At 44.7% G+C, this 24,510-nt stretch overlaps 1 protein-coding gene across 1 annotated transcript in view; it reads left to right on the top strand.

The window, feature by feature from the left end:
- ppfia4 (PTPRF interacting protein alpha 4) overlaps window positions 1-24,510 on the top strand; it is an 846,733-nt gene that overhangs the window by 666,907 nt on the left and 155,316 nt on the right. The window contains exon 4 of the mRNA XM_070858909.1: window positions 6,543-6,617. Coding sequence (XP_070715010.1) covers window positions 6,543-6,617 — 75 coding nt within the window. The remainder of the gene's footprint in view (window positions 1-6,542; window positions 6,618-24,510) is intronic.

The following is a 24,510-nucleotide window of genomic DNA, read 5'->3' on the forward strand; positions in this document are numbered from 1 at the left end:
CATAAATTCTGTTTAGCTGCTGAGCTATTGCCTCATCAGTCAAACAGATTGGATTAATAAATTAAACTGTGGGAATAAATACTTCAACAAAAATTGACAAACTTCAGGATCAGTCATGACCTAATGTACTGGTCTAGGATATTACATTGCTAAAGTGGGAATGTTCCCAAGGCAGTGACCAAATCATGATCTGGTGAGAGAGTAAGGTGATGCATTATGCTGTAGAATACTGAAATGTCAGGTTTCTAAATGCAATTCCCCACATGATGAATTCCCAATCTGCGTATTTTTGGAGTGACTCCTGTAGTGGCATGACTCATGGAGCCCATTAGCATTCTGCTTAGATTAATAGCTTCTTTATCTGTCCACATAAAGCTCATCCAGACAAAGCTCATAATCAATGAGCATTCAACCTGCTGGCATATCAGAAACTTGGGTGGTGTTGATACAAGAAAATTGAAATGTGGCACAGAAGAGATAAAATAGAAAGTGACTGATAGCCATGTACAGCAGACTGCGTTCTTAACATGAGCTGCCACTGATCTCCAACTGTTAATATCACATGGAGCTTCCTGAAGAATCACCATGGAGCTTGAGCACACAGCATGAGTTGAGAACAGGCCTGTTTGTTGCTGCTTGTCACAGTATTTTATTTTAAAGCAATTGGTACTTCTTATCCATTTTAATTAATGGTACTGATCAGTTTATTGATGAGCTGAACAAACAACAATGTGCCAAATAGGAGATTGCTTTATATCCTGTGTAATGTCCTTACACAATACCACAAATCCACACGAGGCACATTTTATGGACAAGGTCACTCCATGACCTGAACCTTTATTCACAGGACCAAGAAGTGATGACCCTGCGTGGGATCTCCCTTTATATACCTGGATGACCAGGTGAGGAGTATCTCCCACAAGTCCACCCCCTGTGGTCAAGGTGTGCATTTCTTATGTATATACAGTATTGCAGTGTTGTTACATAAAGGTTACATACATGACATCACCTCCCCCTCAACATCTTATTGGGATCATAGGTTAAGTCTCTCGGGTGGTCTGCGCTCTCTTGTAGAGCGCCGCAGTTGGGGCTCTGGTTGTTGAGCATTGGTATGCGTGTCTGTCACCTGTGGTGATTCCGGCCGTTCCGGGCTGATCGCCGGGACTGTGCATGCTGCTGAATGTTCTTGTTGCTCGTTCACTGGCGGTGGTGTGAAAACCATCTCATGATCTTCCTCAGGTTCCTCAGTGTCCATGCTGACCTTTTTTTACTTGGTCCAGATGCTTGCGGCATATCTGTCCATTGTTAACTTTAACCACTATGACCCTATTCCCCTCTTTGTCTATTACAGTAACCTCAAGCCATTTGGGCCCCAAAGCGTGATTGAGAACAAATACGGGGTCATCAATTTCTATACATCTCCCCCTTGAATTTCGGTCATGGTACTCGTTTTGGGACTGGCGCTTGCCCTCAACAATGTCGGACAGGACTGGATGAATGAGGGACAGCTGAGTTTTGAGCGTTCGTTTCATGAGTAGCTCCGCGGGCGGGACCCCCGTGAGCGAGTGCGGTCGGGACCTATAGGCCAGCAGGAGGCGCGATAGGCGGCATTGAAGGGAGGGTCCTTGAATCCGGAGCATGCCTTGTGTTAAGATTTGGACCGCACGTTCCGCCTGGCCATTGGAGGCCGGCTTGAACGGTGCTGTCCTGACATGGTTAATGCCATTACCCGACATGAACTCTCGGAATTCGTAGCTTGTGAAACATGGGCCATTATCGCTAACAAGGATGTCCGGCAAGCCGTGGGTCACCAAGACCACGTGCAGACTCTCCACAGTGGTGGATGTTGTGCATGAATTCAAAATGATGCACTCGATCCATTTCGAGTACGCATCAACCACAATGAGAAACATTTTTCCCATGAACGGGCCCGCGTAGTCTACGTGAGTACATAACCATGACCTGGTGGGCCAGGACCACGGGCTCAGCGGGGCCTCCCTGGGGGCATTACCTAGCTGGGTACACGTCGTGCACCTGCGAACACAGTGTTCCAGGTCTGAATCAATTCCTGGCCACCACACATGTGACCGAGCTATGGCCTTCATCAGCACGATGCCTGGGTGCTCGCTGTGGAGTTCCCTTATGAATGCTTCCCTGCCCCTCTGGGGCATGACTACCCGGCTGCCTCATAGTAGGCAGCTGACTTGGATGGAGAGCTCATCCATCCGTCTGTGAAACGCTCTGACCTCCTTGTGGCATGCTCCGTGTGCGGGTGCCCAATCCCCAGTCAGGACACATTTCTTAATCAAGGATAGGAGGGGATCTCTGTTGGTCCAGATTTTAATCTGGCGGGCTGTGATGGGGGAGCCTGCACTGTCAAAGGCATCGACAGCCATGACCATCTCAGCGCTTTGCTCCGCTGCCACCTCAGTGGTGGCCAGTGGAAGCCTGCTGAGCGCGTCAGCATAGTTTTCGGTGCCGGGCCGGTGCCGGATGGTGTAGTCATACGCAGCGAGCGTGAGAGCCCATCGCTGTATGCGAGCTGATGCATTAGCATTGACAGCCTTGCTGTCTGACAGCAGGGATGTTAACGGCTTGTGGTCCGTTTCTAATTTGAACCTCCTGCCAAAAAGGTACTGATGCATCTTTTTCACCCCATAGACACATGCGAGTGCTTCCTTCTCAACCATCCCATATCCCCGTTCAGCTTGAGAGAGCGACCTGGAGGCATAAGCCACAGGTTGTAATTGGCCCTCAGCGTTACCCTGCTGCAACACGCACCCAACCCAATAGGACGATGCATCATACGTCAGAACCAATTTCTTACGGGGGTCGTACAGGGTCAACAACTTATTTGAACAAAGTAGATTCCGCGCCCAGTTGAAAGCCCATTCCTGACAGTCCCCCCAAAACCAATCGTAACCCTTACGCAGGAGCACGTGTTGCGGCTCCAACAATGTGCTTAAGTTCGGCAGAAAGTTTCCGAAATAGTTCAAGTGTCCCAGAAATGAATGCAACTCCGATGTGTTGCAGGGCCTGGGCGTTTATTGAATCGCCTCCATTTTGGACTCAGTCGACCGAATCCCATCTGCAGCAACCCTCCTGCCCAGGAACTCAACTTCAGGAGCCAAAAACACACATTTAAACTTCTTGAGTCGCAGGCCTACCCGGTCCAGTCGGCGTAGCACCTCCTCCAGGTTATGGAGGTGTTCCTCGGTGTCACGACCGGTGATGAGGATGTTGTCCTGAAATACGATTGTTCCGGGAATGGATTTGAGCAGGCTTTCCATGTTTCTTTGAAAAATCGCGGCCGCTGATCGAATGCCAAATGGACACCTGTTGGAAACAAACAGTCCCTTGTGCATGGTAATGGTGGTCAGTAGTTTAGATTCGTCGGCCAGTTCTTGGGTCATATAGACTGAAGTGAGGTCCAACTTGGTGAACAGCTGCCACCTACCAGCGTGGCAAAAAGGTCCTCCGCTCTCGGGAGCGGGTATTGGTCTTGTAGGGACACCTGGTTGATAGTGGCCTTGTAGTCGCCATAGATCTTGACCGAGCCGTTCGCTTTTAGGACGGGAACGATGGGGCTCGCCCAGTCGCTGAATTCAACGGGCGAGATGATGCCCTCTCTCAGCAACCAGTCCAACTCGCTTTCAATTTTCTCCCGCATCACATACGGCACAGCTCTGGCTTTGTGGTGCACTGGTCTGGCATCCGGGGTGATGCATATCACTACTTTGGTACCTTTGAACGTCCCGACGCCAGGTTGAAATAGTGATTCAAATTGCTGTAGGACTTGTGAGCATGAACTCCGCTCCACAGATGACATGGCGTGCACATCCCCCCCTTTTCCAGTTCATCTCAGCTAACCAGCTCCTCCCCAACAGTGTGGGACCATTGCCTGGGACAATCCAGAGCGGCAGCCGGTTCACCAATCCATTGTGTGTGACCGCCAACAATGCACTGCCTAGCACTGGAATGATTTCTTTGGTGTACGTCCGTAATTGCGTCTCAATGCATTCTAGTTTGGGTCTGCTGGCTTTGAGTGGCCACAGCTTTTCAAATTGTTGAACACTCATGAGTGACTGGCTGGCCCCTGTGTCCAGCTCCATGCGTACAGGGATGCCGCTTAATAAGACTTTCATCATCATGGGTGGCATTTTGGTATATGAGCTGTGAATGTTTGCCACATGAACCCGCTGAACTTCAGCGTCCATTGATTTGCCCCAAGCATCATCCTGCCTCACAGACCCCTCATCTGGTTCATCCACCTCTTATATAAGCCTGGTTACAGGCTTTCTGCACATTCTTGCTAAATGGCCACTGAGGTTACAATTTCTGCAGACGAACTGTTAAAACCTGCAAGTCCTGGCAGCTTGTCTGCCCCCATACCTCCAGCATTAACTGAGATTCCCATTGTTGTGAACAAAAGAGCTGTTGCAAGGCATTCCTCGCTGATTGTCCCTTTGACTGCTCTTGAGCTCCCTGTTAGTGGGTGTCAATGGCCCCATCCCGAGCTGCATTGTCCACTGGGGTGGGGGGGGCGTAAATGTCCATTCAGCCTGCCATTGTCTCTGTTGGAGACATACTCTTGGGTCTATTTCTGCCTGGGGTGTGTTGAACTATCCTTGCCTGCCTACGGGGCTCTGTGTCGCGTTTATGATATTGACTCCTGATCCATCGCCATGTTGGAGGCAGAATTGCACGCGTATATTATCTTGGTTTCCTCCTCCCATGCCATAAAAGTCTGAGCCATCAACGCCGCCGCTTCCAAGGTCAAGTCCTTGGTCTCAATTAGCTTTCTGAAAATCCCAGCATGACCGATGCCCTCAATAAAGAAATGCCTTAGCATCTCCCCCCTGCAGGCGTCTGTGAACTTACATAGGCTGGCCAAGCGCCGGAGGTCCGCAACGAAATCTGGTATGCTCTATCCTTCCTGACGTCGGTGGGTATAAAATCTGTGTCGGGCCATGTGTATGCTGCTTGCTAGTTTGAGGTGCTCACCGATTAGTTTGCTGAGCTCTTCAAAGGTTTTGTCCGCTGGCTTCTCGGGTGCTAGCAGGTCTTTCATGAGCACGTAAGTCTTAGGTCCACAGCTGGTCAGCAGATGAGCCCTTCACTTGTCGGCCGCTGCATCTCCCAGCCTGTCCTTCGTGACAAAACTCTGCTGAAGCCTTTCAATGAAATCGTCCCAGTCCTCACCAACACAGTACCGTTCATCTGTGCTGTCGGTGGCCATTCTCATGGGTCGTTGATTCCCGTTTCTCATCGCCAATGTAATGTCCTTACACAATACCACAAATCCACACGAGGCACATTCTATGGACAAGGTCACTCCATGACCTGAGCCTTTATTCACAGGACCAAGAAGTGATGACCCTGCGTGGGATCTCCCTTTGTATACCTGGATGACCGGGTGAGGAGTGTCTCCCACAAGTTCACCCCCTGTGGTCAAGGTGTGCATTTCTTACGTATATACAGTATTGCAGTGTTGTTACATAAAGGTTAGATACATAACACCCTGAATATATGATTCTAACTAATCTTTCTTTACTGTATTTATGGGGTTACTTTAAATTCTTCACTTGCTTCCTGGTGATCCTTTTGTCTCCTGAGATGGATTCAGGGTTCATACTCTTCGTGATATTTATGCTGTTTGAATTATTCCCAAAGCTCTCATTGTCACAAACCCTTATCGACTGCCCCTTTGAAGTCTGTTGTGCTACCATGCTCACAATTTATTAAGAAAACCATTCACAGTGTCGCATAAATGATGAGCACAGTTTTTCTCCGTCCCTCCTTCCTGGTCTCCCAGCATCATGGCTAGCTCAGCATTCAATTATTCTGGCACATTTAGATCACAGCAAAGGAGTTTTTGCTTCATGGAAAAGCTTAACTGGCATTATATATCCGGAGTCAGATTGGCTTTGGAGCATACTTCAGCACAGAGTAAAGTTTCCAGCAGTTTTAGTCCTCAGGTTGAAATTCAGCAGTACAGTATAAGATGGAGCTTCCCATGGTTTGGGTTATGGTCAGACTTGTATCAAACGCGCTGTTCCATGATGGCATTTGTTCTATAGTGTGGCAGCATATTGACATCAGATGTGCACCTATTCAGAGACTGGAAACCCACTTAGGAATCACCAACTAAATCATACCTGTGAGTGACAGTAGGCATTAGATTTATGCAACCATTTGTGCACTTGAAAATGAATTGATCTCTCATCGTAGTGTGCAATATAACCACGCCCTTAGAGGGTGTTGTTCCCACATCTGTGCAGCTTAATGATTGTCTGCTGCGGGGTCATGCTTCTATCCCCAATGCACCTAATAGCTCTTCATGACAGCATGGCTAAGATAGGTAATTTGCTATACTAGGTGGCTGTGGGTGTGAAGCTGGGTCTTACCGTTCCTCAGCACAACATGTTGCTCTAGTACTGCGCTGCCCCAACTCTCTTTCCACGTGTTCAGTTTTATTAATTTAACCTACAACGATGAACCACAAAGTCCTAGAATGCATTTCCTCTTTTTAATTCCTCAAGGTTCGTGAGCGTCTCCGAGTTGCACTGGAGAGGGTATCGACGCTGGAAGAACAACTGTCTTCAGCCAACCAGGAGGTAGGACTGTAAATTTCTACAAGGTTGCTTTGTTGCCTGTCATAACAAAAGCATTAAAGAGTTTAACTATAGATTTGAGACTCGGAGGAAAATTGAAATCTGTTGAGGTGCACTTTGTTTTCTGTGTCGTTTCATTTAGAAAGTACTGACCTCGTAATAGTTATTCTGCACACTTCCTATTCACTCTATCAAATGGAGCCTACAGACAGATCATTTACATCTAGCATCTTTCTGTTCCTTTTGTTTCAAACAATGCAGTTATGTATAAATAGATTGAATTAACCCTTCCCTGTTAAATAAATGCAACCACCATATGGTTAGTGCAACCAAAGCAGTTTGCAGTGCTTTAAGCTGAAATAAAATGTTCTAGCATTCACTTAATATAGGGTTGTCCATCTTTTGAGTGGGCTGCACAGGTAGTTCTGTATTTCAAAATAAAAGTTCACTTTTTCTTTCTTCATTTACTTCTGACCCCTGTTGTGGAGGCAGTAATTATTAAAAACTATTAAGTTTTCAATAAATTTTCATCAGCATCAAAACAAGCATCAGAACCTGAGTAATAATTCCACCAAGGCTGCCAACTCTGGCTGGACATTGCTGGAGTTTTCATCACATGACCTCATGCCTCCAAATATCCCAGCCAGTCAAGTGGCCTTTTTTTTCTCGCCTCCAATTTTTTTAAATAACTGAAACGAAAGTGTGTAAAGAAAATGAACCATACACACAAAATTTTTAATGTTCTGATGAATTTTATCCTGGGCTGCTCGTGGCAATGTCCGAGAGATTAAGCTTCAATTCTTGGAGACTCCAGGGAAATTCCACCCTATGTTCTATGCCTTCATCTCCCACAAATCCTACCATCTAGCCAGTTTGCACATGTCTAAAGATTACGACCTTGCTTGCACAGCTTACAAATTTCAGTAGAGAGAGGTTATTTAGAACAAGTTGAGCATTTGTATATATAATGTCCTCACAAAAAGCAACTGCAGCTCTATTGCAAAAGTAAAACACTGCGGATGCTGGAAATCGGAAACAAAAACAGAAAATGCTGGGAATACTCAGCAGGTCAGGCAGCGTCTGTGGAGAGAGGAACAGAGTTAATGTTTCACGTTGTTGAAGTGTAGTTTCGGACGAAGGTAGAAGATATAAATACGAGGTTTGATTTCATACTGTATTGAAATTGGTGGCTGAAAGTAACCTTCACAGTTGGCTTCCATGCAAAGAACAAAATGCAGCTTTGTGGCTCCAGTCTGCACTTTTGAGTGCCATGAAGTAATTGCACCCACCATCACAGTTAACATTTAGTACAACAATTAATTTCAAGGTGCAGCATTGCGAAGAATGGGCTTGCTTTCCACATGCGTCTAGAGGGACTGTTTTATTTTCTCTCCACTTCCATCCTTTAATAATGAAACAAATGTGAATAAGAAGTGGAAAGTTACTAAGAACAGCTATTCTGTCGAGTGTTGAAGATCATTACATTTTAGAATGTTTATAATAAAACTCTAATATGAGCATCTCATCTGTACTGTCTCAAAAGAGTGAGGCAGGCGGCACTGGTTTGAGGTTTGTGTGCTAACCACAAAATTAACAATCTTCTGGTGCTGATGCTGGAAGACCAAACATGGCCCATGTCGCAGTCCTTTCTAAAGTAGCATGGTATGAAAATCCTGTTGTGGGAATAGAAGTGAATTAGTAAATTAATGTACTGATTGGGATAGTTTATTGAATGGATTAGAGTCTGTTAATAAGCACGAATAAAAGTTCAGAGGATATAACCTATGAATCTGAAGCTCAACTGATTTATTAATATCATCTGAATCCTTTGTTATGTCCGAAACGTATTCAAGCCTTCTTCATTAGTTTTAATGACCTCAATTTTGGCTGAGCCCATTTTTCGGCGCACTTACCGGAGTTGCGCCGCTTATCTACGTTCCGAGGTGCGCCAAAAAATGTTGTTGCCATTTTGGCCGCTGACCGGCCGCTTCACTGCAGTCGCGCAGCATGGCCAGTCAAGTCGGGGGTGGAGCCAGCGTTCTGCGCTGGAAAATGTGCCGGGACGTCTGCACATGCGCAGTGGAGTCTGCTGGTGATGTCCACGCATGAGCAGTAATGCTGTGAGTCTGCAACAACAGTAAGTATATCTGTCAGTTTCAGAGTGTGGCGATGTACTTCCTCCCTGTGTTGCTGGGCTCCTTTAGGTAAAGTTCTCTGCATTTATTCTGCCTCCTTTGTTGGGCAAGGGGCAGGCAGGAGAACTGATAGTGCTCCTGCCTGCCGGTGATTTCAATCAGTTCTCCTGCCCACCCCTAGCCCTGGCCAAGTGGCCACCCGGTGCGATGTCCCGCCCCTAGCCCAGGCCGAGTGGCCTCCCGCACCGGCCGGCCTGCTGCCTTCCCAGGCCAAGTTTAAAGATGAAGGTAGGACTTACTTCAATTTTTTATTTCTTATTGAATTCTTAGTACTTTTTGTTTGCAAGGTTTTGTGGTTTGTAAGGGTTGGTGGTTTAGGTGCAGGTCCTCTCTGCTTCCCACCCCTATCACAGGCCGAATGGCCTCCGATATACCTACCTGCGCCAAATTCTTTAACTTTCCGCAAGGGTTTACTGAAGTGGCCACATACGCTGGCCTAAGTATAAATGGAGTAACTATTAGCTGGCCAAAGTTGCCTCAATGGGCAGAACTGGCGTAGGTGGCTGGTAACACCCCCTTTTGAGAAAAAAAAACTAACCTAAAAAAATCCTAACTAACTCAGTTACGCTTGTGCAAATTGATTGAGGAAAATGGAGATTTTTAAGTTACCCCAGAAAAAACAAGTTACTCCAAAAAAAACGAAGCAACTCCCGGCCAAAATTGAGCCCAATGTCTCCAAGCGGTGTTTGAAACCATTTCTGTAGAGGTTATTTTACCTATGACATTGATGGGTGTCATGATGGACAGCAACTGAATTAGCATTATATTGGGTTTTATTTCACATGTTATAGGGGCACCATATATACTCTCCATATTATATTTTGTGTTCAAACCATAATTACAGGATGAGCACCAGTTCATGTTAGTCTTTCTGGAGGTAGTCAGTTCAGCGTTTCCTGGTTCTGGTTAGGATGAAAAATTATTTTTTACTAGCTAGTAGAATTAAACCATGTGAGATGCTGTGACTTGGCTTACTTGCGACAGAATGCAATTAAATCAAATATCTATGGAATTGCACCCCAGTAATGCAGTTGATATCTCCAGAAGGGGAAGGGGAGAAATCTCCACTGGCAAATTTCTGAGCATTTCCAATCATAATAGTCACAGTGTGTCAATAACTTGCCAACAACAACTTGTATTTACAGAACTACTATAACTTACAGAGCTGATAAAGCATTGTCTTGACCAGTAAAAACCCCATGCATCGAGAATGTAAAGGAACTGATGAATTAGGTCCAAACTGAAACACAATTTTAAGAATGTAACATAAGAAATAAGAGCAGGAGTGTCATTTGGCCCCTTGAGCCTGCTTCGCCATTCAATAAGATCATGGCTAATCTGATCTTGGCCTCAACTCCACTTTCCTGCCTTTTCCCCATAACCCTTGACTCCCCTGTCGTTAAAAAATCTGTCCATCTCCGCCTTGAATATATTCAATGACCCAGCCTCCACAGCTCTCTGGGGTAAAGAATTCCAAAGATTCATGACCCTTTGAGAGAAGAAATTCCTCCTCATCTCCATCTTAAATGGGCGACCCCTTATTCTGGAACTATGCCCCCTAGTTCTAGATTCCCCCATGAGGGGAAACATCCTCTCAGCATCTACCCTGTCAAGCCCCCTCAGAATCTTATATTTCAATAAGATCACCTCTCATTCTTTTAAACTCCAATGAGGCCCAACCTGCTCAGCCTTTCCTCATAAGACAACCCCTTCATCTCAGGAATCAACCTCGTGAACCTTCTCTGAATTGCCTCCAATGCAAGTATATCCTTCCTTAAATAAGGAGACCAAAACTGTACGTAGTACTCTAGATGTCAGAAAAGCATCTATATCCTGCTGAAAAGGAATGCTTTTACTTTTTTTAAACAGCTGCTTTTCAGCAGTTAGTTCCTCCACTGGATCTGCTAGCCTGAGCTGGGAGCAGTGCAGTGCCAATCAACCTCTTGATCTCTTGTGTTTTTAGTGCCTGTTGTCAGTCAGTCTGATGAGCAGAGAGCTTGTATTGATCAACATAGAGCACTGTGGAAACTGAGAAAATGTGATGCAAGGAAAGAGCACTTGCTCCATTACTTCCATATACTATGTACAATTTTCCCTCCAGAGGTGAAAATCCATTAACGACAACGTGTATGTAGTCTGTATATTTAGAAGCAGTTCTGCAGAATAAAGGGACATGAAATAACTCATTCATCTCATCAACTCAGTTCCCTTAATTTTACTGTTTTAGTTGTTCCTCTTCAACTTCAGACCTACAGTATAATGTTGATGAGTAAATGGCAGTTATTTGAATGGGATGCTTTGATAAAGTGTCTTGGAATTGCTTTAAGGAAAGTGATTGGGACTTCATGCACATTTTAAGTCTCTTTTTTGGTTTGAAAAAGCATAAGTAGATGTTCACCTTGCTTCCCTTACAATAAAAGATTCTCCAGACATTGCACAGCAGTAATCAGCAAGGCCAAAATTTGCTGCAGCAGAGCATCTAACAGTGTCTTCTGTTAGTTAGACTTGCAACTGCACCCTTCAGCTCAAAAATGTTTTGCCCACAAAAGGAATGAGACTCCATACTTGTAATAATTAATTTTCAGTGCCGAGAGGTTGTTTTGCAGTCATTAACAGTAATCACGGTTATCTAGGGCTATAGTTTAGGCTTTTCTGTTTTCATGGCGTTAATGGCTGCGGGGCTGGAAAGTTAGCAGCCGGGAATAATTTGCGCTTTAGTATTTAAGTTTGGGCATCTGGTCCCTGCATCAGAGGACGCAGCGCTATGGGAGGCGTTGTACCCCTTTCTTGGTGCAAGGATGCGAAACTCCCGAGATAAACAGCCAGCCAGGAAGCGCTCCGAGAGAGGCCGGGGCGTAGGAGAGAAGGGGGGGGAACTAAAAAAACATGAAAACATTCTTTAAACATTGTCCACGTCACTGCAACACAAATCACACTAAAAATTAAAACTAAAAACATTTGCACTTACTTTTGGAGTCCATTACCTTCCTCTCCGCCGTTGGGGTCGTTGGACCACTCTGATTACTCAGGCAGTCATTGTGGGCGCACTTCTGGGCGGACGGGTCAGGCAAGACTCAAAACTGGCGCCGGTGCCATATAACCCAACCGGAGGATTGCAGCGGGACACTGGAGACCTCACTGCTGCCTTTCACGCCGCTCTGGGGTGAAACCCAGAGCGCAAAGGATCTGAAAACCCAGCCCATAGGCATGTAACGATGAGACATAACTTTCAGTGGCTAGTTTAGTTTGTATTTACTGCGCAAATACAACAACTTCACGCTATTCAATGCATTTTAATGATGAGTCAGACAGCGAGGTGGGTTTTTGCAAAGCCAACGATGGAGCGGCACATCTCGGACAGCAACTTCCTGATTTTTGTGTATAACCTTTCATCTGCCTTTGTCTGAAATCAGGGAAGAGGAGTGTGAAATATTAGATGAAATAAACATAGTGAGAGAGAAAGTATTAAGGGGGTTATCAATTTGAGAGTGGATAAATCCCCAGGCCTGGATGAAATATATCCCAGGTTGTTAAGAGAAGCAAAAGAGGAAATAACAGAGGCTCTGACCATAATTTTCCAGTCCTCTCTGGCTACAGGTTGTTGCCGGTGGCCTGGAGAACTACTATCGTCGTACCTTTGTTTAAAAGGGGGGAAAGGGATAGACTGAGTAATTACAGGCCAATCAGCCTAACCTCGATGGTGGGAAAATTATTGGAAAAAATTCTGAGGGACAGGATAAATCTTCATTTAGAAAGACACGGATTTATCAAGGACTGTCAGCATGGATCTGTTAAGGGAAGGTCGTGTCTGACTAACTTAATTGAATTTTTTTGAGGAGGCAACAAAGATGGTCAATGAGGGTAGTGCGTTTGATGTAGTGTTTATGGATTTTAGCAAAGCTTTCGATAAGGTCCCACATGGCAGATTGGTCACAAAAATAGAAGCCCATGGAATCCAGGGCAAAGTGACAAGTTGGATCCAAAATTGGCTCAGAGGCAGGAAGCAAAGGGCAATGGCTGATGGGTGTTTTTGTGACTGGAAGGCTGTTTCCAGTGAGGTTCCGCAGGGCTCATTACTAGGTCCCTTGCTTTTTGTGGTATATATTAACGATTTAGACTTGAAAATAGGGAGTATGATTAAGAAGTGTGCAGATGATATTAAAATCGGCTGTGAGGTTGATAATGAAGAAGAAAGCTGTAGGCTGCAGGAAAATGTCAAGTGGGCAGAACAGTGGCAAATGGAATTTAATCCGGAGAAGGGTGAGGTAATGCATTTGGGGAGGGCTAACAAGACAAGGGATTAAATGGTAGGACACTGTGAAGTGTAGAGGAACAAAGGGACCTTGGAGTGCATGTCCACAGATCCCTGAAGGTAGCAGGCCGGGTAGACAAGGTGGTTAAGAAGGCATACGGAATTCTTGCCTTTATTAGCCGAGGCATAGAATACAAAAGCAGGGAGGTTATGCTTGAACTGTATAAAACACTAGTTAGGCCACAGCTAGAGTACTGCGTGTAGTTCTGGTCAACCCAGGAAAGATGTGATTGCACTCGAGAGGGTACAGAGGAGATTTACGAGGATGTTGCCCGGACTGGAGAACTTTAGCAATGAGGAAAGATTGGATAGACTGGAACAGTGGAGGCTGAGTGGAAACCTTATTGAGGTGTATAAAACTATGAGGGGCCCAGATAGAGTGGATCGGACAGACCTATTTCCCTTAGCAGAGGGGTCAATGACCAGGGAGCATAGATTTCAAGTAGTTGGTAGAAGGTTTAGAGAGTATTTGAGGGGAAATTTTTTCATCCAGAGGGTGGTGGAGTTCTGGAACTCATTGTCTGAACGGGTGTTAGAGGCAGAAGCCCTCACCACATTTAAAAAGTACTTGGATGTGCACTTGAAGTGCCGTAACCTACAGGGCCACGGACCAAGAGCTGGAAAGTGGGATTAGGCTGGATAGCTCTTTATTGGCCAGTGCGGACACAATGGGCTGAAATGGCCTCCTTCAATGCTGTAAATTTCTATGATGAAGTTGCTGTCGCATTTACGCATAAATAACTGCGAGCGCCATTAGCCTCACTGTTATATTGACAGCAAATTATGGGCTAATCTTTACCTGCACATACATTTTGGGACACAATAGACTTGCAAACCTTTTAGTTTCTTATAAATAGCTGAAAACACTTGTAGGTTGTTCACTTACAACTATAATATTGTCGTTAGTGTGGACTCAACAAAAGGAATGGAGATAAATAGGGAAATTGGGTCTTTGTGAAAAACATGTTTGTAGAACAGATCAAGTGTTAATAAGGTTGACCAGGAGTAAATGTTAGTCTTGTTCTAAAAAGAATAAAGATTGAAAGATCCGGCATCAGTGCAGAAATACGCAGACAGCCTGGTTGAGCCCATTGTTGTAGTTAAAAGCTCTAGAATTGAATAGCCTGGTGCAGGTTTCTGTTCACTATTTCTACAGGCAGTCAGCTTTGTTCCCAATCTTGGCCAATCCACTAGGGAATACAGAGTGCACAGGCTGGCTATGCCCCCAGTGAGAGGTGTTTGCACTAGGGGAATATCTAGACACAATGGGCTAGAATTTTCACTCCATCGCCGCCCAGTTTCTCGGCGGTACTGGCCATTTTGGGCGAGAACAGGGTCGGTGAAAAATTCCCTACCTGAGGCACGCTGCCGGTTTCGAAGTACCACTGGGGAGAGGACCGCCGGCATGCAACGTCCACAGATCGCCCTGGCGCGATCTTTGGCTGAACGGGGACCCGTAGGTAAGTATAAAACATTTTTTTTTAAACCGCCCACGAGGATCAGCAGAGCTGGGCAGTAGGTAAGTAAGTCTGCAAGAAAAAGATAAGTGATTGATTTTTTTACTATTTATTTTCAATATCTGTTGGGCTGATTTAAAAAAAATTTTCGGGAAGTTTTCGCCGCCGATTATCTTCCCAGCCTTAGCGGTTTTTTGGATGGCAATCGGGCACTGGCGAGCTTTGGGGAAATTCTAGCCCATATTGGTGTTGCCAGGGACCTGGGAGCAGAATGCCTGACTTCTCTCTTGGCCAGAAGGTCTTCCCTGGCATGGGGGATTTGAAAAGATAAGAGCTAAGCACTGAAATAATGGAGCTTAAAATAATCTGAAGACTGAAATGTCCTGATTTTTCAGTGGAAAGTAGCAGGATTTACAGCGAGCAGCAGGAACATTTCCTCTCCTCGCCCACTGCAACATTATCAAAAACATGCCTCAAGGTCAAATTATAAACCAGACCCATTGATCCTTTGGTTACGTTAATAACAAAACGAGGATTGTTGTCAGATTCCTTCATAAGAGGAGCTCTTGCTATTTTGTGAGGCCATAAACTGTGTTAATGTGAAGAGAGAGATAGTCTAATCGCTGTATTAAAGCTATAACTTGTATCTTGTATCAGCGGTACTTCAACAAATTCCGACCGCAATCTACTAGCTGAACGTATGTGTTTTGCTCGTGAAATGGAATTTTGTGGAAGGTGACCATGTTTCACAATATATAGTGTCGATTAAGTATTTTTGCAATCTTCTACTATCTGATCTATCTGAAGTAATGATGCGAAAAAGGGTTCCAGTGTATTTCAATGAATGTCATTTGGCAAAGCAGAGGGATTGCTGCCAAAACCTTAGCTCTTACTGCAGCTTATGTTTTTACAGCACCGTTAATGTAGTAGAATGTGCTAAGGTGCTTCACAAAGGAGAAATAGAAACCAACTACACTATGGGGTCAAAAAGAGGGAGCAGTAGCAAGGTGGAGAGGTTTAAAGAGGGAGTTTGGTAGTCGGGCTGAGTAGTCCGTCACGAGAATTTTGAATTTGGTTTTGGGGACAGATGATCTGAAGTTTTGAATAGAAGGAGAATGGCGCCTGTGTCGAGAAGGCTGTTCACCATTTTTGCACGTGTTCGATCTGGGTGGGATGTGAGTGAGGAGTCGAGGGGAAAGGAGGTGTGTATCATCAAGGAGATTAATCTGATGATCCAAAGGGGTGGAGAGATGGGCGCTAATCTACAGAGGGATAAGAGGATAGGAATGAGGGGCAGACAGGACCAGAGGCAGAACATAGTAACTTGAATTCTTCATTCTCTATCTCAGATCACAGACCGCCAAACATTTTTATACAGTAGTTGCAGGTTACTTTATATTTGCATTGTCCTGTTTATCTGAATCGAGTCCAACTGTCTCTGCAGGCTCCAGAGGTATGTCAATCCCCTTACTTATAAAATAAGTGTGGGCTTCAAACAAAAATGTTGGCATTTTAGCAAAGGATATACATGGAAGAACTGTACATAATTCCTAATGCTACATCTTACCTAATTTATAATAACATTTAAATTGTCTGAAGTGGATTTCAACTGGGGTCCTTGATGAGAGTGTGTTAATACCAAATGCAAAGTAGCTGAAGTATCATCATCAGTGTTACCTCATGAAAGCAGGAATAGGGTACTAAAGTTGCATAAATGATCAGCCATGATCATATTGAATGGTGGTGCAGGCTCGAGGGGCTAAATGGCCTACTCCTGCACCTATTTTCTATGTTTCTAAAAGCGTCATTACTTTATATTGTCTAAACTACCACACTGCCTCGATATCAAAATAACAACCACAAGGTGCAGTCATTTGCAGTAGCTGCTAAAGTTAGGATTTTATATATTTTGATCAAATCCCATGGTGGCCGCTTATTACATTTCAGCATTACGGGTGTTCTTGTGGTAGATTCTGTAATTATAGTCTTTCTTACTACGGTAACTGATTGCTTGTCTATCTCGAAGTCCACTTGAAGTAAATGGAAGCTGTCTCTGGTATTTGAGGAGCTCGAAGTGTGATAAATTCTTTGTGATAGCATGTCCTTGTCACTGAACAGTAATTAGGACATTGTGACATTAATCACATTGCCTGCTTCAGGATTAAATGATCATGATAGTTTGTTGGTCACTGGCAAAGCAAAACTGGGCAGTTGTTGTCAGTTTTAGATGGCATAGCTCAGGATTGTTGATCAGCGTATCTTTACATTGTCAGTTTGTGTTTTGGTCAGTGTTCTGTTGCTGACCGTTGGCAGCTTGGTTTAGAGTTTGTACCAAAAATCTGCATGTAACTTACCTGTGGATTCATCATATGTTAGCGTGAATGTTTTCTCAGAAGAATCACTCAACACTCAGAGTCGGTTTCAATGCCAATGCGGCCTTTATTTTCACATGCGGGGAGGAAGCCTCAGGACTGGATCCAGGCACTTCTCTCCGACGAACAAAGAAACTCATCGATATTTATATGTTTTACAATAGTTCTTTACAGTTACTCAGCCCACTTCGGCTGGACACAATCCAATCATAACGATTATAGATTACATATAGGTTTCTTTAACCTAATAGAATTCCTCTGATACCTCAGGGGCTGTATGTTTGTTTTTTGTCAGCTCGGGCTGATTAATGAACTCGTTATGTAAGGCAGGTTCTCCCCTTATCTCTGTTCCTCGGGGTTCGGCTGTGTGAAGTCACTGATTATAGTGTACTATAATGGTTCGTTATAATTATCTTGTATCCAAGGCATTCCTGGTAGTGGGCCTCACAGGGTCATTGCTCGGTCAGCCCCAGTTCATTACTTGACTAACGGGGTTCCCATCATGCTTGGGCAGCCATTTTATATGTGGCCACTTTAAACTTATATGAGTTTAGATATATTCAGCAGGTGCCTAATGCCTAGTGTTTTGATATATTCAGCAGGTGCCTAATGCCTACAACATCATATCATAGAATGGTTACATTCGGCCCTTTGAGCCCGTGCCGACTCTCAGCTAGTCCCACTCCCCCATCCTTTCCCCATAGCCCTGCTATCCAACTCCCTTTTGAATGATAAAATTGAGTCTGCCTCCACCACCCTTTCAGGCAGTGCATTCCAGATCTTAACCACTCGCTGCATAAAAACATTTTTTCTTAAGTCCCCTTTGGTTCTTTTGCCAATCACCTTAAATCTGTGTCCCCTGGTTCTTGACCCTTCTGCCAATGGGAACAGTTTCTCTCTATCTACCCTGTCCAGATTCCTCATGATTTTGAACATCTCTATCAAATCTCCTCTCAAATTCTCCAAGGAGAACAACCCCAGCTTCTCCAATCTGTCAACATAACTGAAGTCCCTCATTCCTGGAATCAGTCTCATAAATCTTTTCTGCACCTTCTCTAAGGCCTTCACATTCTTCCTACAGTGCGGTACCCAGAATTGGACACAATACTCCGGTTGAGGCCGAACCAGTGTTTTATACAGGTTCATCATAATTTCCACACTTTTGCACTCTGTACTTTTGAAACCCAGGATCCTGTAAGCCTTTTTAACTGCTTTCTCAACCTGCCCTGTCATCTTCAACGATTTATGCACACAATACCCCCATGTCTCTCTGTTCGTGCATCCCCTTTAGCATTGTACCATTTAGTTTATATGTCCTCTCCTCATTCTTTCTACCAAAATGCATCACTTTACACTTTTCTGCATTAAATTTCATCAGTCTGTCTATGTCTTCTTGAAGTCTATCACTCTCCTCTCACTGTTCACTATACGACCAAGTTTTGTGTCATTTGCAACTTTTGAAATTGTGCCCTGTACACCAACATCCAGGTCATTAATATATATCAAGAAAAGCTGAACCGACCCCTGGGAAACACCATTGTATACCTTTCTCCAGTCTGAAAAACAACCATGCACCATTACTCTGTTTCCTGTCACTTAGCCAATTTCGTATCCAGGCTGCCACTGTCCCTTTTATTCCATGGGCTTCAATTTTGCTGGCAAGCCTATTATGTGGCATTTTGTTGAGCACCTTTTGGAAATCTATAAACATTACATCAACCGCATTACCCTCATCAACCCTCTCTGTTACCTCATCAAAAAACTTGATTGTGGGTTCTGCTCTGTAGCTGGATAGGAATTTACTGGGTTCTTTTGATGAATACAGTGAAGCTAGTTTTCTGTAGTTTTTCTCCTCAGCACTGACTCTCCGAATTGGCTTTCAACCAACAAGGGCTGACCCTTGATATCAGAAGAAATGATGTGCAAAGCTTTTGAAGTTGCCATTGAAGGATGAACACTAAGCAGTCGTCTTCACTTCAGGGAAAACATTTTGTCTGACTGTAAACAAACCGGTTGTTACTGTAGATTTCATGATGGCTACTACTGGCTACCTGGAGAGCTCAGTAATGATCATGAGATAATCTCCAGAGGGAAATGCATCACAACAGTCAAGTGTCACTTTATGGCATGGTTCCTGCAGAGGTCAAGGATTGATCGTGGGCAATGTCGCTCAGCGTGGAATCCAGGTATTGATTCTGCCTATGTCCAGAATCCAAACCTTTCCATGAAGTAACTTTTTTAATGACACCTTGGTGTCCTTTGTGGGCTAATGTTAGGTCAATGGTCTGCAGTTTATGGGATGGTCTGAATATTGTTTCTTGGAGAATGATCTCACCATTTGATTTACCATTAACATCATCAAGGGGTTGAAAAATGATTTCAGAACACAGCATCGAGGCTTGTGTTGCTTGAACCTGACTTAGTAATGTTGGGCTATTTAACCTGTTCTGAAGACCCGGATCAAGTGTTGCAAGATAGCATTTTTTTGGTCTCGGTGAACTTTCTGCTCAGGCTTGTGAAGGGTTGATGGTCAGTTTTTTCTGTGTGTATAGAAAATGGTTCAACTTGGTCACGGCAGCTATCACTTGATGAGGACTCTCATCCTGAATCCAACTGGCTGGGACACATCTTTTAGCTCTTCCTCCATCCCAGACACTTTCTTTTCCAGTGCTTGTTTTTTCTTTTTATCCCATCCTATTTTTGTAAAGGACAAATTTAATCAGTGAAATGTGATAATTTACTGACCGGTCTTTTCTTTAGCACAGGTTTTAAGATTAAAAATATGATTGTTTCATGAAAATATCTTGTAATCTCTGAATCTATCCAGTTGTGCTCTTACAAGTGAATTCCAGCTGTGACTCTTGCAGTTTTGCTGTGAACTTCTTGTTTGGTCAGTATGGATTGTTTTGGTTACTTCATTGACTGACTGTTCTTGATTTGACTGCCTTGTGTTTAAGAGTTTGAGTTGTGGTGTGTTTTCTGGTGTTGTATGGTGACTTAGGTGGCGAACTCTTACAAAATGCTATTGGTTGCCACATGATGTATGGGATTTACCTCTGGCCAGACATGTTTGTTATCCTCCTCTGTGTCAATAACTTTGCAGTAAATTCCATGGGCTGGATGTTCGGTTGCCTAATGCCTCAGTTAGCGGCCAGAGGGGGCGTTAATGGGAGCCTAAGAGGTTACCAACTGGGAGCGCAGCTTTTAGCGCTCCAACCAAAAATTCATTAGAAGCTCGTCGGGGGCGCAAACCAGTCTTGCCTGGTTGGTGACAATCAGTGCGATCCTGATGTCAGTCCTGGTGCAACACCCACGCTTGCGCCCCAGTCGGTAAATTAGGTGCGGTCGCCAGGAACAATGTCTGGAAAAACTGGCGGTACAAGCTTGCAGAGTCGTTAACTGGTGGCTACTTGAAGGGATGAGGAAGCGCTTCCCTCGGAGGTCACAGTCGGTGCAACATTTACACAGAGCACAGTGCGTGAGCCTCCGAGTTTACAGTGGCAGACAGATGTAACAGTACAAGTTGAAAACAAGAGATTTTGAACATTTTAATGGGTGTATTACTATGCCATGCCTTTAAGACTTGGCTTTTCCCGGGATCTGATTCGGAGTTCAGCGCACGCGCAATGGGTCCACAAAATGTACCAACCAATCTTTCGTTATCGCCACCCCCCCCCCCCCAGCTCTGGTGTTCAACGGCTGATTTATCGCCCCTGTCAGCTCTTCGATTGATTCTGACGAATTTATGGGCGGAGGGCGCAAACTTTTTCAAGGTGCTAAAATTACCGCTCCGCTTGGGGTACCGCCTTAAATGAGGCGCGACTGAATTTCTCCCACCTTGTGTTTCTGGTTGCGACTTTTTTTTGTTCTGGATGTCCTGCAGGTTTTGCATGTTCACATTTGCATTACTGTTTTGCTGTTGATTGTTTAATGTCTGACACTTGAAATTGGGCCATTTCAAAGAGTCTTCTGAATTCCAGTAAGACTGGCCATTACACTGGAGACTCACGGTGCATGTCCAGCATCTCGTCAGGTTTTGGTTAGGCCTGTCAGAACGCATTCACTTCATGCTGACTCGTTCTTTGGCATCAAATATTCATTGAGATTTTGAACAGCTGCATCAGCTCTCCAGTTCCTATCCGTGTTTTAAAAATAAATCATAGACTCCTTCCTTCATGTCTGATGTTGTCTGTTAGATCAAAGGCAGCCAGAAATGTTATGTTCAGTTGATCCAATTTTGTCAACGGAATTAGTCTCAATATTGCATTAACGGGTGTCCTTCGGTGGGCTTTTTTTCAGCAGCATTTGACACACAATCATTGTAACAGGAAATGCAACAACTTCTGTGTCTTTAGTTTTTGAATGTTGTTGACAATGAAATAAATGGACTCAGTGCACTTGGGGTTTAGAAGAGCTGAAAGGTATTGTTCAAAGTTTTTTCCTCAGTGCTGCCTGCTTCCTGCAGCTCACCTCATTTCTGGCCTCTGTTCTCTCGGTCAGACATTCCCCTTCCTGTATCTTCAGCCTATCAATAGAGTCCTCGATGAGATTGCATTAGCCATGGACAAAAAAGTGTAATGAATTAATATTTTGCGGCCATATTTATGGTAACTGCATGAGGCTGCAAGTCTTCTACAGCTATTGCTTTGAGACCAGTAATTTAAAGGATGTGCTTATTTGTAACAACAAATTGCTCTGATTGGGTTCCCTTGATCACATGAGCTGATTGCCGATTGGTCCCCTTGGAGGATAAGACTCGCCCAGCAGTTTCTCTGCCACGTGATCAGTGACTTTGCAAAGTGTAATTCGAGCCATTCTGACTGCTGGGAACAGACAGGGCTTCCTCTCAAGGGGTAAGACCTTCTCCCAGCTCCCCAAACAAGATCCTGCCCACACCCTCCCCCCACCCCCAAGTGCCTGACTTCCCCTCCCAGCCCAAGTGCCTGACCTCTTTCCCCCCCCCCCCCAGCCCCCCACTCTCCAGCACAAGTTTCTGACATCACCCCACCCCCCCCCCCCTTCCAGGTTTCTGACCTGTTCCCCCTGCCCAAGTTCCTCCCCCACAGAATACATGAATTTCTCCCCCCAACAAGCTCCGGATCCCCCCTCCCCCCGCCCCGCACCAGATGGGGCATTGTGTGTGGGCCACGGATTGTTAGCAAGGTTATTGGATATGAAGTGAATAGTGACAGTGTCCTGACTTCCGGATTTGTCCCACTCCAATGATGTCATTTGTCACAGGCGCACTGAGCTTTCCGAGAAATCAATCAGGTGCAGGGTAGGAGAGGGAGAACGAGGTGCGGGTGTAAAGAGGGTGTGGTTAGAAGAACGTGATCCGTCTTCTCTGAATTCCCTCTCTCCTCCTATCCCCTCTCTCCCCCAGTCTCTCTCACTCTCTCCCCCCCCAGTCTCTCTCTCTTTCTCTCTCCCACAGTCTCTCTCTTTCTCTCTCCCACAGTCTCTCGCTCTCTCTCTCTCTCCCCCCCCCCAGTCTCTCTCTCTCTCTCCCCCACAAGTCTCTCTCTCTCTCTCTCTATCCCAGTCTCTCTCTTTCCCCAGTCTCTCTCTCTTTCCCCCAGTCTCTCTCTCTCTCTCCCCCAGTTTCTCTCTCTCTCCCCAGTCTCTCTCTCCCCCCAGTCTCTCTCTCTCTCTCTCTCTCTCTCTCTCTCTCTCTCTCTCTCTCTCCCCAGTCTCTTTCTCTTCCCCAGTCTCTTTCTCTCTCTCTCTCTCTCTCTCTCTCTCTCTCTCTCTCTCTCTCTCCCAGTCTCTCTCTCTCTCTCTCCCTAGTGTCTCTTTCTCCCCCTCACTCCGTAATTTAAATGTGGAGGACTGGCAGATGAGAGCTATACTTTCAGGTTCGAATGACTCTCTGCCCAAGGGAGACAAAGCTGCTTGCATGCACACACCTCTATTCACCAGCAACAGGATGCCGGTTAAAGTTTAATGTCAGTGAAGAGCTGAGGAACCACTTGGCTCTCTGCTAACATTAAAATGGTTACCATTGAAGTTTCTGAGGTAAACATTGCACCAGTTGCAGTGTGAAAATAAAGGAGTACGTGGCTACCTCTTCGAGGTGGTTTGTCAGCATTTGCCTAAATTTGAGCTGGCCTACTTCACTCCTAAATTATGCAACGTGGTTTATGTTGATGCAGAACCAAAATCACTTCATTGCAAATTAATTTATGTCACTGATTTATTAGCAGGTTGTGTTAGCACTGCGTGATACAACACAGGCTTATGCCGATGCATGAATTTTGAATTGTGAGGTGCAAAAGGAAATAAAATCATATTGTACTTTGATAAAAATGATATCTTCCCCCCCATCCCCCAATAAATGAAATGAACTGTTCAGCTTATGAATGAGCATTCAGTGATGATGCACTGCAGGGTGTTATTTTAAACCGAAGATTTTCCCCCCAATACCTCATTTCTGAATGTGTATCTATCTGTGATTCTCAGGCAATCTTTCAATTTAATTTTATTACCTCCAGAAATTCTTACGGCCAATATAACCTTGACAAGCAGCTTAGTTCCCTGTGAATGACTAATCGGAGGGTGATCTGCCATGAGCAAAACCCGCCCACACAGCTTTTCAAAAGGCCTTAAAATTCTTCAATCTCTAAGTAGGGTTACTATTGGAGATGTAAATGAGGTTCAAAAAGATGTACAGCCTGAATCGTCAGAGGAAGATGCTGGCCACTCATGCTAAGTTTACACCTCCCAAAACGTTTGCGCTGAATATTTTTGGAAACTTTTAAATAAAAGATTTTCAAAAGCATCATCACCTTCGAGCTGTCAGGCCTGTTCTGCAAAGCGCAATGCGGATAACCGGCTAAGGGGAGACAGCTGTGGTGACGGCACATTATCAGACTTTCACCACTAATTCTATTTACAGACTGAAGTGCCACATTTGGAAATGTGTTTTAAAAGGGTTGCTACTTTGGAAGACAACTCTTCCATTTATAAATCTAAGTGTTGCATCACCGCATTTACAAACAAGATAATTTTAGTTAACATGCAGTGACCTCTATCACAATCTCTGATCACAATTTTTTGTGGATTATCATTAATGGAGTCATAGAATTACATAGGATTTTACAGCACAAAGGTCTATGCTGGTGTTTATGCTCCACGCAAACCTCCTTGCCTTACTTCATCTCAACCCTATCAAAATATATTTCTATTCCTTTCTCCCTTATTTACTTATCTAGCTTCCCCTTAAATGCATCGAACACGCCTTGTTGTACCAAGTTCCACATTCTCACCACTCTGAGTAAAAAGGTTTCTCCTGAATTCTTTATTGGATTTATTAGTGACCATCTCATATTTATGGTCCCTTGTTTTGTATTCCCTCACAAGTGGAAACATCTTCTCTACAACTACCCTATCAAAACCTTTCATATCTTGGGAGCCTCCTATCAACAAGAGCAGGCATCGACGACGAGATCCAACATCGCCTCCAGTGCGCCAGTGCAGCCTTCGACTGCCTGAGGAAAAGAGTGTTTGAAGACCAGGCCCTCAAAACCGTCACCAAGCTCATGGTCTACAGGGCTGTAGTAA

This window comes from Pristiophorus japonicus, chromosome 17 (genome assembly GCF_044704955.1).
Source record: "Pristiophorus japonicus isolate sPriJap1 chromosome 17, sPriJap1.hap1, whole genome shotgun sequence".
In the NCBI taxonomy this organism is placed as follows: domain Eukaryota; kingdom Metazoa; phylum Chordata; class Chondrichthyes; family Pristiophoridae; genus Pristiophorus; species Pristiophorus japonicus.